Source organism: Elephantulus edwardii, unplaced genomic scaffold (genome assembly GCF_000299155.1).
Source record: "Elephantulus edwardii isolate Elephantulus edwardi_28Jun2011 unplaced genomic scaffold, EleEdw1.0 scaffold00025, whole genome shotgun sequence".
Classification (NCBI taxonomy): Eukaryota; Metazoa; Chordata; class Mammalia; order Macroscelidea; family Macroscelididae; genus Elephantulus; species Elephantulus edwardii.
In genome coordinates this window covers 321,498-338,962 of record NW_006399775.1, presented here as the reverse complement: position 1 = coordinate 338,962, position 17,465 = coordinate 321,498, and the positions used below count along the sequence as shown (strand labels likewise).

At 37.2% G+C, this 17,465-nt stretch overlaps 1 protein-coding gene across 1 annotated transcript in view; it reads left to right on the top strand.

Annotated features, from left to right (window-relative positions):
• Positions 1 to 17,465, top strand: part of MYOM2 (myomesin 2) — a 164,184-nt gene that overhangs the window by 105,290 nt on the left and 41,429 nt on the right. Inside the window, exons 25-27 of the mRNA XM_006882903.1 lie at positions 5,093 to 5,237; positions 5,348 to 5,407; positions 7,435 to 7,502. Of these exons, the coding sequence (XP_006882965.1) occupies positions 5,093 to 5,237; positions 5,348 to 5,407; positions 7,435 to 7,502 (273 nt within the window). The remainder of the gene's footprint in view (positions 1 to 5,092; positions 5,238 to 5,347; positions 5,408 to 7,434; positions 7,503 to 17,465) is intronic.

The window sequence follows — 17,465 nt, the reverse complement described above, 5'->3', positions numbered from 1 at the left end:
TAAAAAACGGATGTCACTGCTGTATAGCAAATCTTCTGGAATATGGCTGTACTATTTCACTTCTTTAATTAGTAATCCACAGGTGACTTTTACATTTGAAAATTGATGTTATTTTGTGAAAGTCACATAAAAGCCTATATTTATGGCACCCATAAAATCATTGAACTTCATCTTGCTGCATAATGGTAATAGCAAGAAGCCTAATTATTTTCTAAAACCTGCCTAGATACTGCAGTGCGGTAGCTGAGCATACTGTTAGGAATCTAGGTGGTGAGTGTCACGCCTCTTATTCCTCACACACAATTAGAGTAACTTCTGATAGTTGTTTACTGACACGTTTGAAGTGAATATGAGTAATACAAATAAGAGGACTTAATTTTTCTCATCATCTTGAATTTCTTTTTTTCAAAAGTAAATGGCCCGAGCTACAAAGAAATTAAGGGATTTCGGAGAAGGTAGCTTTATTACAGCTATTATATCTTTATTTCTGCTTATCCTGCCTCAAAGAACTATGTCAGTTCACCTGGTTGGAGACAAAGTGTCTCTACTGTGGTTCCTGAAATTGATGTAATTTCTTAAAATTGTCTCACTTTCTAAAAAATAATCTGAGGTCATACTTTCCCCATACATTTCTAGAGCTCTTTATAATTTCAGTTAGAGTCATTTACTGTTCTACTTTCCCATTTAGAAGCCATCTAGTGATCTTATGTAAGTTCATATTGTGATTTACATTTATATTTGGAATAATACGGGAATTTCTAATGTAAAAGCCGCTTTTCATGTTTACTGCACTGGGACCCAAAGCTTCAGAGGGCAAGGCCCTAACTTACATAAACTTGAAGGACTTACTTGAATAAATGGAACCGAAATCTCCGTGCTCAACACTATGAATATTTGGGTAATCATCTTCCTTTCCCAGCAGATGGCAGTATATGCTCTAGCAATAATTTGTTGATTTTTCTCTTGTTGCCCACAAATAAATGTAGGGACAATAAAATAAGACAATAAAACTTTCCCCCATGAAGTTTGTCCTAAATTAAAGAAACACATTCAGTTATAGATTAAGCTAAGAAAAAAAATAGACTTAAGATCTTTTGAAATTATACAATTAATATGGTTATATAATTCAGACAAGGTCTTGAGGAAAGAATTCAAGGAGTGATCATTAAATATTAGAGGTTGAGGAGATGAAATCAAGAGAACAAGGTATTCTGTGTTGACTGTGTATGCATTATGTGCAGGGAAGTGAAAAGGGTTGAATGGGCTGATTGGAGAGAAATTATTGACCTGAGAGATCTTGGGAATTATGGTTAGATAAGTAGAAATGGGTCGAGAATTGAGAGGCTTTGGATATCAGGTAGAAGAATATAGAAACAATTTAGAGTAAAATACACTTAGGTACTAGTCATAAGCAAAGTTAATATTTTACTGCTAATAATATTATAAACTCTCTCTTGCTATACTGACATTTAAATATTAAATTATAAATATACCTTAAAAGGGATAGAAAATATGATGATAGTAAATGCATATTATATATCAGAAAACTGTTACTTGTTTTTCTAGGTAAACTTACATATTTTCTGTTAGTCACCCATAGATAGAAATTCTTCCTAATATTTGGTGCTGTAGCTTTTAAGACAAGGGTTATGAAAGGAATAAAATTTCAAAAGAGCTAATGGAGTTTCCTTGTGATAATCCTGCTTTGTTCACTGCTCATCACAGATTTTTTTTAAAAAATTATTTTCTTCGCTGTTCATCTTTCTCCAAGATTTCCTATTTTCAGGCATAAGATCACTATTTAGGTTTGGAAGCTGTTTAACTTCTAGGAGACCTCAATTTGAAAGACTAGGATGAATGTCTGTAGGAAATCTCAACAGAAAAAATTACCACCTCATTATCTAATCTGAATTTGGCAAAGTGGAGACCGACAGCACCAACTCTTTTGTGGTTCCATGAGCATTATTTCTGATTAGAACCCCGAGTCCTGATGTCATTCTTCCTTTTCCTGCATTGCCACTGCATTTAAGAGAAATAGTTCATTTGGATATGATATCTCCAAGCACCTTTTAGTTTTTGATGTTGCTTTATTTAAATATAATAGAACCATTAGCAACCATAAAACATGTCAGCATCTGCAGGTCATCACAAATTAGAAGATAGAAAGTTCTTGAAGAATAATATTTGAAGGAGTTGAATAGCAGTGGGGAAGACTTCAAATATCAGATGATGTCTAGGCAACAGAACTGCAGGGGCCCTTCAGCATGGTGTTGGTTGGGAGAAGAAGTTTGTATGGGTTTTGAAGGAGGAGGGTGATAAAACTAACAAGGAAAGGAGAAAGGGGAATTCAAGAAGTTCCACAATTTTTTTAGTTCATCTGAGGCTTGATCTTGAAAAGTATAATTCTATTTTGTCAAGAAAGCTTCCCAGGTTCTGTAACTGGAAGGAAACTCTGGCTCCCTGAACAGACTGCATTGACTTTGTAACTTTAAATCACTTACTGTTCTTTATTCTTGTTAGTTTCTTGTGCATCTTAGATGATCTTTATTAGGCTGAAGCCAATGACCAAGTCAACTTTACCTTTGTGTTTGTCATCATTCAGGTTTTGACCAGAGGAGTTTGGGTTCAGTGTATAGTTAGCATAGACTTTGTACTATGAAATAACAGTAGCAGCATGCAAGGATAATGATGTCCTTGAAGAAAATTTTGTTTAGCATTTTCGCTTGTGCGGGAGATCACAGCTAACTGACTGATGTAGGAGGCAAAGTGAACTACTTTTTTCAGGTTGTTGTAGTTGTTTTGTGCCGTTGAGTTGCCTGTGACTCATAGCAACTCTATTTAAAACAGCCCTAAACCATGCTCTATCCTGTGCCAGTCTTACTGCCTCTGACACATTTACCCACATTACCCCAGTCACTGAATCAATCCATCTCATCGAGGGTCTTCTTCTCTTGCGCTGTCCCTCCACCCTCCTAAGCAAGATGTCCCTCTCCAAGGAGTAGTCTTTCCTTGAAACATGTCCAAAGTAGGTCAGACAAAACTTCAGAATTCTTGCCTCCAAGGATCAGCCTGGTTTCACCCTCTCCAGGATGAACCTATTTGTTCTCTTAGCAGTCCATAGTATATTCAATGTTCTTCTCCAGCACTCCTGGTCAAAGGTATCCATTCTCCTTCTATCATCCATAGTCATTGTCCAGGTTTTTTATGTAAAGTAATTACAAAGACCATGACCCGAATCAGGTGCACCTCAGCCTCCAGACTATCATCGTTGCTCTTCAATACTTTGGAGAGGTCTCTGATGGCAGACTTTCCCAATGCAATTTGTCTTTTAATTTCCTGGTTGTTGGTACCAAGAGTGTTGACTGTAGAGCCAAAGAAACTAAAGCAGTTAACAATCTCAATTTCTTCATCATCTATCATGATGCTGCCAATTGGCCCAATGGTGAGAATCTTTGTTTTCTTCTATAGGTTAGCTTTCTCATTAATAATCAGACAGCATTTATTTCCCATTTATTACTTGTCAGGTATGTTGCTGAAGGAGCAGTAATGATGTAATGGTTTAAGTACTGAGCTGTTAACTGAAGAGTTCAGTGCTTAGATCCCACCAACCATAAAAATGAGGCAACCTGCTTCCTTAAAGGACCTACACCCTTAGAGACCTTGTGAGGCATTTCTGGTTTGTCCTGTATAATGGGTGGCTATGAGATGGAATTGACTAGATCAGAATTGGCATTTTTTTGTTTGTTTGGTTTTTTAAGCAGTTGCTGTGCATTATGTGAATTTGTGAAGAAGAGTAAGACATAGTCCTAATAAAAGCATCAGATAGCAAAAGAGGGCTACTGGCAGAGCAGAGCAAGGAAAGGGCACCTAACCTCGTCATTAAGAAAGTCTTTGTAGACCTAACTGCATCAGGGGATATTATGCCTATAAAATGACTATGGGAAAAGTGGGAAGAGACTGTTACAAGTTTTGGGGAAACTTATACTAAAGCCAGACATGAAGAGAGGCACACTATGGTCAAGAAAGTAGAAGATACTGGAATTGAAAGGTGTCAAATACTCTGTGAAGTATAAAATTGGCAGTAAACCAGAACTTTTGTGACATTTTCACATTATATTCTGTAATTTGTGGTATACTGAAATCAAAGAGTGATAAAACAAACAAACAAACAAACAAACCAACAACAACTCCCACAAGATTTCTCTGCTATACTCCTGAAATTGGAGCAGCAGTTGTAATGCTGTAGTTGTCAGAGTCCTTGGGAGTACAAAGTAACAATGAAGATTAAGAGTTGGCATAGTCTGTAGGGAGTTACACAGCTAGCCCAAGATGTAACCTCTCTGGTGTTTGAAGTTCTACAGTGGCTCTGTTGTGAGAAACATGGGTAATCTCCAGTTTGGTTTCCAGCCTCTGCAAACCGGTTAGAAGGTCAGTTGTGGGGGTGGGTTATACTGCCAGCTGCTCCACAGGAGAAGGATGGGCAATTTCCTCCTGTGTGATTACCTACCTCTGAAAACCCTCTACAGGGTCAGCTATGGGTCGGTTCAGACTCGACGGTACACAACAACAACAACAACAACAACAACAACAACAACAACAACAACATAAATACACATAGAGCTCTGGGAGTGCTGGTGACCTAATGGGTTTGGAGTTTGCAGACAGTTTGAATCAATTCTGACTCAATGACAATGAGTAGTAATGGTAGTGTATATACACGTGGTCTTGTAATCAGTTTGTGGTAAAGTATCAATAATACCTGATTTTCTTTGATTTATTTTAATTATTTTGCATTAGAAGCTCGTTTATGGCAGAATATGTGATGTTTATGCTGAGAATATGCCTTGAGCTGTTGAGGCTTTTGGTACCCCTCACACAGAATTAAGACTTTGTCATGTTGAGTGAAAATTTGTTATCTCTTACTTTACCTTTGTTTCATCAAGAGAATTTTTTAAAATAAAATTTCATTTATTTTTGTTTTTGTGCCACAATTCCTTAAGATATAACAATTGATTCAGCTACTAAATGTCAAGATAAAAAGAGAAGGAAGAATTTCACTATGCTATTCTATATTTTCTGTATTGCTTTCCAGACACACAGAATTAAATGCGATAAATCAACTGGCATTATTGAGATGGTAATGGATAGATTTACTATTGAAAATGAAGGTACATATACTGTTCAGATTCATGATGGAAAAGCCAAAAATCAATCTTCTTTGGTTCTTATTGGAGATGGTATGCTATATTGAATATTTTCGTGTTCATAAAAGATAATTAAAAAAAATTCTTTGGCTAGACAGAACCAAACTGACTTTATATCGTTTTTCTTTAAATATTGAATTTAGCATTCAAGGCTGTCCTAGAGGAGGCTGAATTTTATAGAAAAGAATTTCTTAGGAAACAAGGTAAGTAGTTGATTTGCTCCTTCACCAATATAAAGACTTATGTTTTTAATATTTGTTTAAAGCAGATACTGTATAATGCCAAGATTCTAAATGCTATTTTACATGGTTAAGATATTTGATTACTTCTTCACTGTAAAAACTTGGATCCTTTTCTCTTCTTTACCTTTCACATTTATTCTATCAATATTTTTTGTTTCTTTCTACCTTTAAAAGCCAAGGATATGCTGTTTCATTTTCCCAAATCCAGTTATGTGATTTAAAGAAATAATTGGTTTTAGTAGGCTCTAAGGCTGACTTTGCAAATAATCAACCTCTTCTATACACTGCTGGAAGAGAAATATTCCCAACTTGTCAATATTTTGAAAAGATTCATTGTTTAAAAATTTTAATATTCTTACATGGCCTATTAGATGAATTTGGGCAACTCTTCCTGACTTTCCAGTCTTCCCATAATTTGAGCCTACTTTGCTTAAACAAATTGCATGTCCTATCATGCTCTAATACAATTCTCTGAATGAGCCAGATGATTTGTTTAACATTCTTCTTTTTTACCATACTAATTTATTTTTTAAATTTTATTTACTTTATTTTATTATTTCTTTTGTGCATGTACCATCAAATCAGATCTGACTGGTACAGGAGAAGGTTGTCCCTCCTTCTCCAGCAGAGCATCTGGTGGATTCACAGCTTCTCTGCTACTAGGTCACCAGAGCTCCTCATACTCATTTCTATCTTTATACTTTTGTCATTCAATGTAAACTCCTGTAGAATTCTTTCAAAGTGAGTCCCAATTAAAAATCCAAAATGGTTGCTCACTTCTCTCTTTAGCCTTCCCTCACTGCTTACTAGCTCCTTGTTTCTTGGGCATTCTGTAGCATGCTTTGTCAGAGCCATTTATTTTGGTATTTAATATTACTTTAAGCTTTTAGGGATTGCTGCTACTTGTTCTATCTATGCCTTGTAGCATCCATAATACTCTTAAAGTCTTGAGGTCATTATCAATTTTGAATACTTACCAAAGTGATATTTAAGCAACTTTAGAACTGGATAGTAGTAATAAGCAAATGATTACTTGGTCTTCAATGTTTAGATGTGTTTATTAATTTTAAGAACTAAAGAATAAGCCAAGAATGAAGTTAGGTGGTTTTTGGCTTTATTAAACTTTGAAAACTAGAGAGGACAATAGAAGTTATTCCAATTGTCAAGGACTTGTTTGTTCTACATACAACGATTTTTAACTTATGAAGTAATAGATTTCAAATATATTGCTTTAAAAATACGCCTGTTAAACTTATTCAGAGGAAAATGAATACATTTTAGAATTTCAAACATAAAACAAAGGTTAAAGAAATTTTGTATGTTAAGATTTTATGTTCTTTGTAAAATATGAAATCAATATTGTTTCAGTTTGTATTTTTACACTCAGAATAGTTTATTTTACTTGTGGATTTTACTAATTTTGTAGTATGAGCAAAGTTAGTGACTTTAACATCTACTGTGAATGTAGCAGCACTGTAATTAGTATGTAATTACTTCTACACTTATTTGAAATAAAAATTTGATATTCTTTTTTAAAAACCTGAAAGCCTCTTTAACCTTTAATAGTGTGTAAATAAGATATTTTAAAAATTAGTAGGTTAAGCTGTGTTACCTCATTTCTATTACATTTCTTCATTTATGGCTTCACATCCTAGTCTGTTGACTATTCAGTTAGACATACATCTTGAGAGAGAAAATGCAAAGATGTCTATATTCTTTTTTCTAAAGAGCAATGGGTATTAGATGTTACTAAAGAGGTGAGATCAGAAAGTCTGTACCTACAAGAAAATGCAGAGTATAGCGAAGAATTGGTTTTGCATGTATATACACCAGAGGCAGAAAAATCTAATTATTTTTATTTCATATTAAATAGTTACATATTCTATCAAAAAACGTAGAGTATACATTTAACTTTTAAGCTTGAAATTCTTTTAGATTTTTTTTTGTGTTCTCTCTTTTTAAAAATATGTTCCCTTCCCCATGCTTAGGTCCTCATTTTGCTGAATATTTGCACTGGGAGATCACAGAAGAATGTGAAGTTCGACTTATGTGTAAGGTGAGAAATTAATTTTAACCAGAATGCAGTAAGAATATTGTCCTTATGATTATAATTAGAGACTTTTCAAGAAGTAATTATGGTCAAATTCTATTAATATGATGAAATGCATTTCAATTAGACATGAATAGACTGAGTAACCCTTGAGTCTTGCAGATTTTTTAGTATAGACTTTTATCGCTTATCTGGCTTTTTAGTAAGAGCACTGTTGAGGAACACAAAAGAATATTCAGTTTTTTTCAAAATTATTTTCCTAAAATTTTAGAAAGTATATTTTTAAGAAAGCATGCTGTGAAGAAATGAATCTATTGTTGTGGTTAACTAGGAAATAAGAAGTATATTTCAGTAGCAAGATGTTTCTTAAACTTTGTTTTAACAATTCAGTTTTAAGCTTTAATTACTACTAAATATATTCATCTGTATTTTTGCACAAAACATGTAAATTAATGATCATCTGCTATGTGTTTGTCACTGTATAAAAAGGAAGTGGTAGAAAGGGATCAATAATGCATTCATTACATATGTCCTCAAACTACTTACAGTTTAATTCATAAGAACAAAAATAGAGAAATTCAATAAAATGAAAAACCCTGAGCTGAGTATTAAAGAAAGAATAAGAATTATACAAGTGAACACGTCTTGCATTATTAGCAGTGCAAAGACGGCTGTAGGGATTGTTATTAGGTACTGTTGAGTACAATTCACAATGACTCGATGAACAGGCGACTTAAACCCTGCCCTACCCTGTGCCAATGTCACCTCTGACACACTACACACTAGATGCATTGCTGAAGTCACCCTGTCAATCTGTCTCATTGGGGGGTCTTCCTCTCCTTCACTGACCTCTCTATCTTTCCAAGCATGATATTCCTTTCCAGGAATATCCTTGTCTAGCTGAATGTCTAAAGTTGTTGTTGTTATGTGCCATCAAGTTGCCTGCAACTCATAGCAACCCGATGTACAACAGCCCTAAACTCTGCTCTGTCCTATGCCAATCTCACTGTCTCTCATACACCCATTCTGTTTACTTCAGTCACTGAATCAATCCTCCTCATAGAGGGCCTTCCTCTCCTGCGCAGTCCCTCCACCCTCCCAAGCATGATGTCCCTCTCCAATAACCTGTCCCTCCTTACAACATGTCCAAAGTATGTTAGACGAAGCCTCAGGATCCTTGCTTGCAAGGAGCAGTCTGGTTGAACCCTTTCCAGGATGAATCTGTTTGTTTTCCTAGCAATCCATGGTACCTTCAATACTCTTCTCCAGCACCACAGCTCAAAGGCATCAATTCTCCTTCTATCCTTCCTAGTAATTGTCCAACTCTCTGATGTATAACAAGTGATTTCAAAGACCCTGGCCTGTATCAGACACACCTTAGTTTCCAAAGAGGCAGCATTGCTGTCTTTGGAGTACTTTGGAGAGGTCCCTGACAGAAGCCTGTCCCATTGCAATACGTCTTTTAATTTCCTGGTTGCTGGTCCAAGAGTGTTAACTATGGAGCCCAGCAAACTAAAGCTGTGACCAACCTCAATCTCTTCACCATCCGTCTTGATGCTGCCAATTGGCCCAGTGGTGAGAATCTTTGTCTTCTTGATGTTTCGCTTCAATCCATATTGAAGGCTGCAGTCCTTGACCCTCTGCAGCAAGCGCTTCAGGTCCTCCTCAGTTTCAGCAAGCAGGGTTGTGTCATCTGCATAACACAGATTGTTGATAGATCTTCCACAAATCCTGACCCCACATTTCTCCTCATAGAGCCCAGCCTCTGGGATGATCTGTCCTGCATACAGGTTGAAAAGGTATGGAGATAGGACATATCCCTGGCATACACCCTTCCCAATTTTGAACCATGCAGTGTTTCCTTGTTCTGTTCTGACGACTGCCTCTTGGTCCAAGTATAGGTTTCTCATTAGCATGATCAAGTGTTCAGGGATTCCCTTTCTTCTCAGAGTCAGCCACTGTTTGTTATGATCCACACAGTCAAACGCCTTTGCATAGTCAATGAAACACAGATATACATTCCTCTTAGTATTCTCTGCTTTCAGCTAAGATCCATCTAACATTAGCTACAATATCCCTAGTACCATGACCCCCTCTAAAGTAGTCTAAAGTACTGTATAAAGTATTGCATTTATTATAGTGTAAATTTATGAGGTTGGTGAGATATATAGGGGGTAGTGGTGGCCCTCTTTATATCGTAAAGAGACTGACTGCTAGTTCACAGACAGGAGGCAGCCATTGGTGATTTTTTAGAAAGAGTGATCAATCTTGCTTTTCTTCTTTGGAGAATGGGAATAGATGAAATTGAAAGAACGCAGCAAGTGAGAAGTGATACAGAAAGCAGGTGCCTTATTTGCTGTTCCAGCTCTGTATTATCATCTTGATACAAAAACAGTGCAACCACAGGACAGACAACTTTATAGCATTCCCAATAAAAGGCAGAGAAACTATGTAGACATTGTAAGATGGGAATAAGGTGAGAACAACATGAGCTGGATCTGAAAAGGGAAGTTGTTGTTGTTAAGTGCCATCGAGTCACAGGCGACTCAGAGCAACCCTATGAACGAAAGTCCTGGACACCTCCTGTATAACTTTTGTCCTTTCTCCAGGTTCATAGTGTTTCCAGAGGCAAGCTATTGTGGAATTGAATGCCACTCCTGCTTCCAAGCTTTCCAAGGGAAAGCACAAGAAAAATCTCGAGAGATCCAGGGACCTTGACATGTGCAAAACAGAGAAGGAAATCGGGATTCAGAGCCTAATACACTCACAAGCATGGTCCCAAGCCATGAAGATGAGTGGTTTACATAAAACAATAAATCAAAAAAGCATCAAAGGGTAATCCCCCACCTGACTGGACTCTGAGACGTCCTCGCTTGCTCACACTTGATTGATAGAAGTTGCTACATGCTTATTCAGCTACCACAGACCCCCACCCAATAATGGCTGTGCACACCTGGCAGCTTACCTGTCTCCCACCCAGTCCTTGGCCTGGTTAGAAACAGGCACAGGCTCACTCATCCACCATTCCAACCTAGTTGTGGTAATGTCTGTGTACTCACCCACACAGAACCATTACTTCCTATTCCCCAGCCTGGGAGTGGTAGTAGCTGTTCATTCTTTCTTACTACCCACTTATTTCCCACTCTCAATGAGTGGCAATGAACAGTCTCCTACAAATCCTGTAACTACCTCCCTGACCACACTCAGTGGGTGACAGTGAATAGGTTCCTACAGATCCTGTAGCTACCTCCGTGACCTAGGTAGAACATGCCGTCCTCCTGCATGTCTGTCCATGCTCACTCTCCCCTTCTGCCTGCTGACCACGGAGAGCAGAATCTTCTCCTGAGCCCATGCTTGCTCACCACACTCACCACACCTGCCGGCCAGCCCATCAGCAAGGGATATTGTGCGTGTCTATGTCACTGGACCCAGCACACACAGTGGACAATGCCCACCCAGACCACCCTCTGCCATCCTACCCAACAAATGAATTGAGAACTATGCTCAAACTGCTATCTGGTGAATGCCCAGGGTTGCTATACTATTGTGATGAGAGTAATAAACCGTTTCCTTGCAACTAGATATATAAAACCAAAGGGAAACAAAAAAGGACAATGCCACTAAACACAAATTCAATAAATAAAAACAATACAGTGCCCCATCCAATAAAGAAATAGGACAAAATAACTCAAGCAAGCAACCATTAAAAGAACAAACCTTTCACATACAAGAAATGGTAACAGAGTTACCTAATAAGGGATTCAAAGGGACTTACGTATAGGATCCTAAAGGAGATTAAGAATGAGATCAGTGAAAATGCAGTGGAAAATAAAGAAAGCATAGAACCCCAGAAGAATTAAAGAAAAAAAAAAAAAGAGAAAATAATTGAAACAAGGAAAAGACAATTAGAAACCATATAAAAATATGAACTGTAAGTCAAGATTAGTAATGAAAGTTTAGAAAGGACTGCAGCCTTCAATATGGATTGAGGCTCAATGTCAAGAAGACAAAGATTCTCACTTGGCAGCATCAGGATGGATGGTGAAGAGATTGAGATTGTTCACAGCTTTAGTTTGCTTGGCTCCACAATCAACACTCTTGGCACCAGTATACAGGAAATTAAAAGATGTATTGCCATGGGAAAGTCTGCTGTTAGGGACCTCTCCAAAGTACCGTAGAGCAATGGTAGTTCTCTGGAGACTAAGGTGTGTCTGTTACAGGTCATGGTCTTTGCAATCACTTCTTATGTGTCAGAGAGTTGGACAATGACTAGCGAAGACAGAGGAGAATTGATGCCTTTGAGCTATAGTGGTGGAGAAGAGTATTGAGGGTACCATGGACTGCTTAGAAAACAAACAGATTCATCCTGGAGAGGGCTAAACGAGGCTGCTCCTTGGAGGCAAGGATTCTGAAGCTCCGTCTAATATACTTTGGACATGTTGTAAGGAGGGACCGGTCCTTGGAGAGGGACATCATGCTTGGGAGGGTGGAGGGACAGCGCCGGAGGGGAAGGCCCTCTATGAGGTGGATTGATTCAGTGACTGGGGTAAACAGGATGGGTGTATGAGAGACAGCGAAGTTGTCATAGGACAGACCAGAGTTTAGGGTTGTTGTACATAGGGTTGCTATGAGTCATAAGTGACTGGACGGCACATAACAACAACAACAATAACAATTCAATATAACTATATAGACATAATGATGCTATTGAAATGAATGAAGATAAAATTAGCAAAAAGGGGGCAAGTTCTTTTATACTAATTATTTTGAGGAACAATGAGGAAAAAATAAAGAGAATGACTAAAATTTAAGAGTTATGCAGTACACTATCAGGAACAAAAACCTGCACAGGACCAGAATTTCAGATCAAGAGGAGAAAGGGGGGAAAAAACCAAAGCTTGTAGCAAATTTTTGGAGGATTTGCTGGCAGAAAACTTCCCTGATTTCATGAAAAATGAGAAATCCTCAGAAAATGCAACAGAACTTAGGCTAGGTACCAAAAGAAAACAATGAAAATATATTATTATCTAACTTTCCAAGCCCAAGTTAAAAATGGAATCCTGAGAACAGCTTAGGAAAAGAAAATGTTATTGACAAAGGGGAACAAATAATACTAAGCTTTGAATTTTGACAAAAATCATATAGGCAAAAGAGGCATTAGTATTATACTTATGAAATCCTGAAAGAGCAAAAATGCCCAAACAGAATTATGTGCCAGGTAAGTTATCAAAGATGATGATAAAAATAGGATTTCCAGGTTAAGAGAAATAAGAGCTGTGACACAGATAGGCATACACAGTGTTGTGTAGAATAGAAAAAAGATGGAAACACGTTCTCACCAGTGGATTAGTGAGTACACACACTGAGGTGCATAGATGGTGTGGAATAGTATACAATGATAGAGAATTATAATGAATCCATGAAACATCTCATAACATGACTGAGTCTGGAAGATATTATGCTGAACAAAATAAGTCAACACAAAAGGCCAAATATTGTGTGAAACCACTCTTACAAGAAGCCAAAAATAGGTTTACACATGGAAAAAAAATATCTTTGGATGGTTGTTAATGGTGAGAGAGAAGGGAGAAAACCTAGAAAAACTCAGTAAATTTCAAGGGAGGAGATTTTCCATCTTTCTCCTACAGAGAAGCTGGTGGATTCGAGCCATGTGCCTTTGACTTGTCTTTGAACAGCTCTGTTCCTTACCACTGTACACACACATATACAAGACATTTATATATAAATAATTGTAGGGTATGTGTGTGTGTGTGTGTGTGTGTGTGTGTGTGTGTGTGTGTGTACTAGGCACTCTGGTGGCCTAGTGGATAAGGAGTTGTGTTGCCAACCCAAACGAAGGTGGTTTGAGTCTGCCAGGTTCTCTGTGGGAGGAAGATGAGCAATTTTGTCTCATGCTGTTTACAGCCTCTGAAAACCTCTGGAAGGGTCAGCTATGAGTCAGTTCTTACTCAGTGATAATGAGTTGTTTTGTTGGTTATAAATAAAATAGAGCACTTAGAGGGTAGAGTTATATACATAGATATCAAATCTGGACTACTGTGCTACTGAGATCAGCTTTCAAGGGAGATGACCACGTTTCAGAGTCTTGAGGGATAAATCCAGTTTTTGTGAGTATTTAGTGTGTTTATGCTTGTAGTGCTGGCAATATGATGAAACCAGCTTGCAACTTGATTAAAAAACTTGGCACTTCATGAAAACAAGTCAAGCTTTGAGATATGACTTTATGAGTTATCATACATTTGTGTTAAAAGAAAAATCATCGGAGTGCTAAAGGATATCCTTCAGACATACAAAAGTTGTAAAATTAAAAAAAAATCAGATTCACAGCATAAAACTGGAGAGAAGCTTAAGGACTATTAGGGAGAAGAGACAAAGGGTAGAAACAAAAAGTTTTTTTATAGTAATTACAAAAGTATTTTAAAAAGTCAGGAACTACAAAGCAGTTTAATAAGATAAGGGCTAAAGCATCACCATTAAGTTTGTAAGGCTATTTCTATCATCAGCCAGTGGCATGGTAGTGATACAATCTAAATTGCTGTAGGCTGATGAAATAAAAGATAAATGAGGAAGTGGGCAGTGAGCCCATTCAATTCTTAAGATATGTAATCCAGTAGTAATGGAGAGAGAGAGAGAGAAGGGCAAGAAAGAGTGTATTGTTTTTGTATGAGAGTAACTCAATCATGCTTACAGGCTAAGGGAAAAGAAACAGGAGAGGAGGACGAGAGAGAAAGGCTATGTGGTGAAGTAGTGACTTGAAGGAGGCAAGAATAAATGAGTCCTTGGAGAGGTTGTTGTTGTGTGCCATCCAGTTGGAACCCACCCACAGATGACCCTCCAGTGGGTTTTCAGAGTCAGTTCATCATATGGGAGGAGATTGCCCATCTTTCTCACAAAGAGGAATTGGTGGATTTGAACCATATATCTTTGGGTTGCCACTGTGACTCCTTATCATTAGGCTACTGAAGTTAGTCACCCTTGATAGGGGTAATTACTTCTTGACGTACCAGACTGGACTAAGTTAAGTGAGGTGGGCAAATGCAGACAAAACATCAATATATGTTTGTTGACATCCCTGTCTTTTCCTGGTAGAGTCAGGGGGTGTCATAGATGAAGGAGATGGTCTGCATGTAGGTGATAAGAGAAGACTGTGATCAGTCAGGGAAGGAAATATGGGAATGAGCTCATTAGTCAGAGTTGAAACAGTTGTTGAGTGAATCTGTGAATCTGATACTATACTGGAGATGATCTGCAATGCTATAGATCTGAGCATTTGTATTGATTTTTCTACATATACTGAGTAACCCTATTGTCAGTTTTGGGATGAATTCATGTTTGGGGTCTTGCCAGACAACTCTGGTAGAAGGTATAATTTACTAAGTACTTTGAAGATAAGTCTAATTGTGGTTAGATTTTTTTCAGCCAACATCTAAAAAGGAAAATGAATGAGGAGGTGATAAATCAAGAGGAAACTAGGAACAGCTTTGCAGGTCTCTCTATTCCATCAAAAGCAGACACCAGAGAAAGGAGAAAATAGGAACCTCAAGTCCATTTGTCTAGGGAGCTTCAGGGACTTAGTGATAAGGAGACGTACTGCCAACCCCAAAGCACAGAGTTCAAATCCACCAGCTGCTAAAATGCTATTTACTGCTTCTGAAAACCCAGTGGAGGGTCAGCTATGAGTTGATTTCAACTTAACAGCACATAATGACGATTGTCTTTGAAGTGAGACATTGGGATGAAAACTTTTTAAAGTAAGTATCTGTGAAGGGTAAATTGATGTCTAGGATCTGAAGTCTACAGTAAACTGTTAAATCAGTCTGGAGGTGGTGGAATTTAGGGGCATGAGATTTGGGAGAGACAGTTCAGGAGGTTAGAGCCCAATGATTTGAGTTGTAGAGTAACAAACCAACTCTTGTTAATTTCAGGTTACTCCTGGTGATTCTATGATTAAATTTAACTTTTTACTTATTCTTCTAGTGACTGTTACTGTTGATAGTTATTTTTTGGTTAGATTTTCTATTTGCATGTCTCTTTTACTAAGACTAAGGTAACAATACATAACATGTTGAAGGTTATTATAAATGAAATACAGAAAAATGCCTACTTTTTTTTTTAGGGTAATGAGTTTTTGGTACCAATGTTTGAAAGAGATTACCAGATACATAAGTATTTGTAAAAGAAAAGTGGCATATTTGCATAGAAGTTGCACTGGAGAAAGGTCTTAGATGTGTGGTCTACATGAATGAAATATAATATCTACTCAAAGGGAAAAAAATCCACAAGATCATTAAGGATAGGTGGTTTGTCTTACACTATGTGGTTAAAACAATTTTCCTAACAATGACAATTATCATCTAAATTTTCCAATCTTTAAGAACTAGATGTAAAAAAATCAATTCATTAGGTCATCAGCAACTCATGGGAACTGTTTTAGGTGACATTTATTTTAGAGTCCAGCCTAGGAAGGGTGATTGTGTTGTGTCTGATTTACTATCTTTCTGACCCTGGGATCACATGCAGTTGTTGCCTCACCGTGCTGGCAGGAAAAATTATGAATTCTGATTCCAAATATGCTTTGATATAATTTCTATGGTATATATCCCTCTATAAATATTTAAAAACATTTGACGTTCCCTCACTAAAGTAATTCATAAATCTTTAAACACGGCGATTGGAGAAACAAAATAAATATTACTAGAGATTTGAGTGTTTTGCAATTTAATGCCCTTAATTTGCATACACATGATCCCTGTCAATCCTGAGATTCTGTAAAATATTTCCCTACATAGTTTTGTGTTTAATAAAACTGACAGTTATTTTCTCTTTTCCTTATGTAAAATACTTGAAAAAATTACGTAAGGTTACATTCATATTATAACTTTATAGAAAACAGTTTTTAGGAGAAAAGTTCGAGACAAAAACACCTCTTGTCATAAACAGGGGAAAAGCCCGTTGAAATTTCTTATACTGTCTACTGAAAGATTAGAATTTACATTTAGAGATTTTGAATTAAGAGTGGGATGTCTGATGTCTAAGAACAATCTCATTTTCTCTTCTACATATTTCTGTATACTTTTTTCGTTGTTGCAGCTATGTGCCATTGAGTTGCCTGTGACTCATAGCGACCCTATGCACAACAGCCCTAAACCCTGCTCTATCCTGTGCTAATTTTATGGTCTCTGACATACCTGTTCTCATTACGCCAGTCATGGAATCAATCTACCTCATCAAGCATCTTCCTCGCCTATATACTTTAGATAGCCATATTTTAAAGAGTGGGAAGCAGGAGTGGCATCTACTTCCTAAATAACATGCCTCCATAAACTCTATGAACTTCGATAAATGTCAATAGTTGTAGAAGGGCTTCAAGCCTTTTGTTCATAGGGTCACTATGAGCTGTGCTTCACTCAAAGCCAATCAATAACCCAGTATTTTAAGCAGAGGTAGAGAAAAGTTGAAGAAGCGTCAAAGAAGAACCAAACTAGTTATTTCAGAGTGTAAAACCCTCTCTTAAACTACGGGTAGGAGAATACGTAGGGTAGTAAGAGTACACTGCTTACCCAGAGGCCATGCTTCTTTGGCAGTTATGGACAGTTTCCTTCTGTGTGATTTATAGACAACACTGAGAAGATCCATTTACAGAGGAAATAAATAAAGGGATTTTTCTTATAGAGACTAGTGCTTGAAAATCCTTGAAAGATATTTATTTAAAGGAAGAGGATTTACCATTTAAAATATGTTTGAAGAAGATCCTTTGTCCCTCATTGCTGTGAAATCAGAACTGACTCATAGCTGACCTTCCAGTGGATTTTTAGAGGCCATAAATCATGCAGGAGAAGTTTGCCCATCTTTCTCTCATGTAAAAGCTTGTGGATTTGGGTGCAACCATTGTGGAAGGCAGTGTGGTGCTTTCTCAAAAAATTGCAAATAGAGATACCATTTGACCCA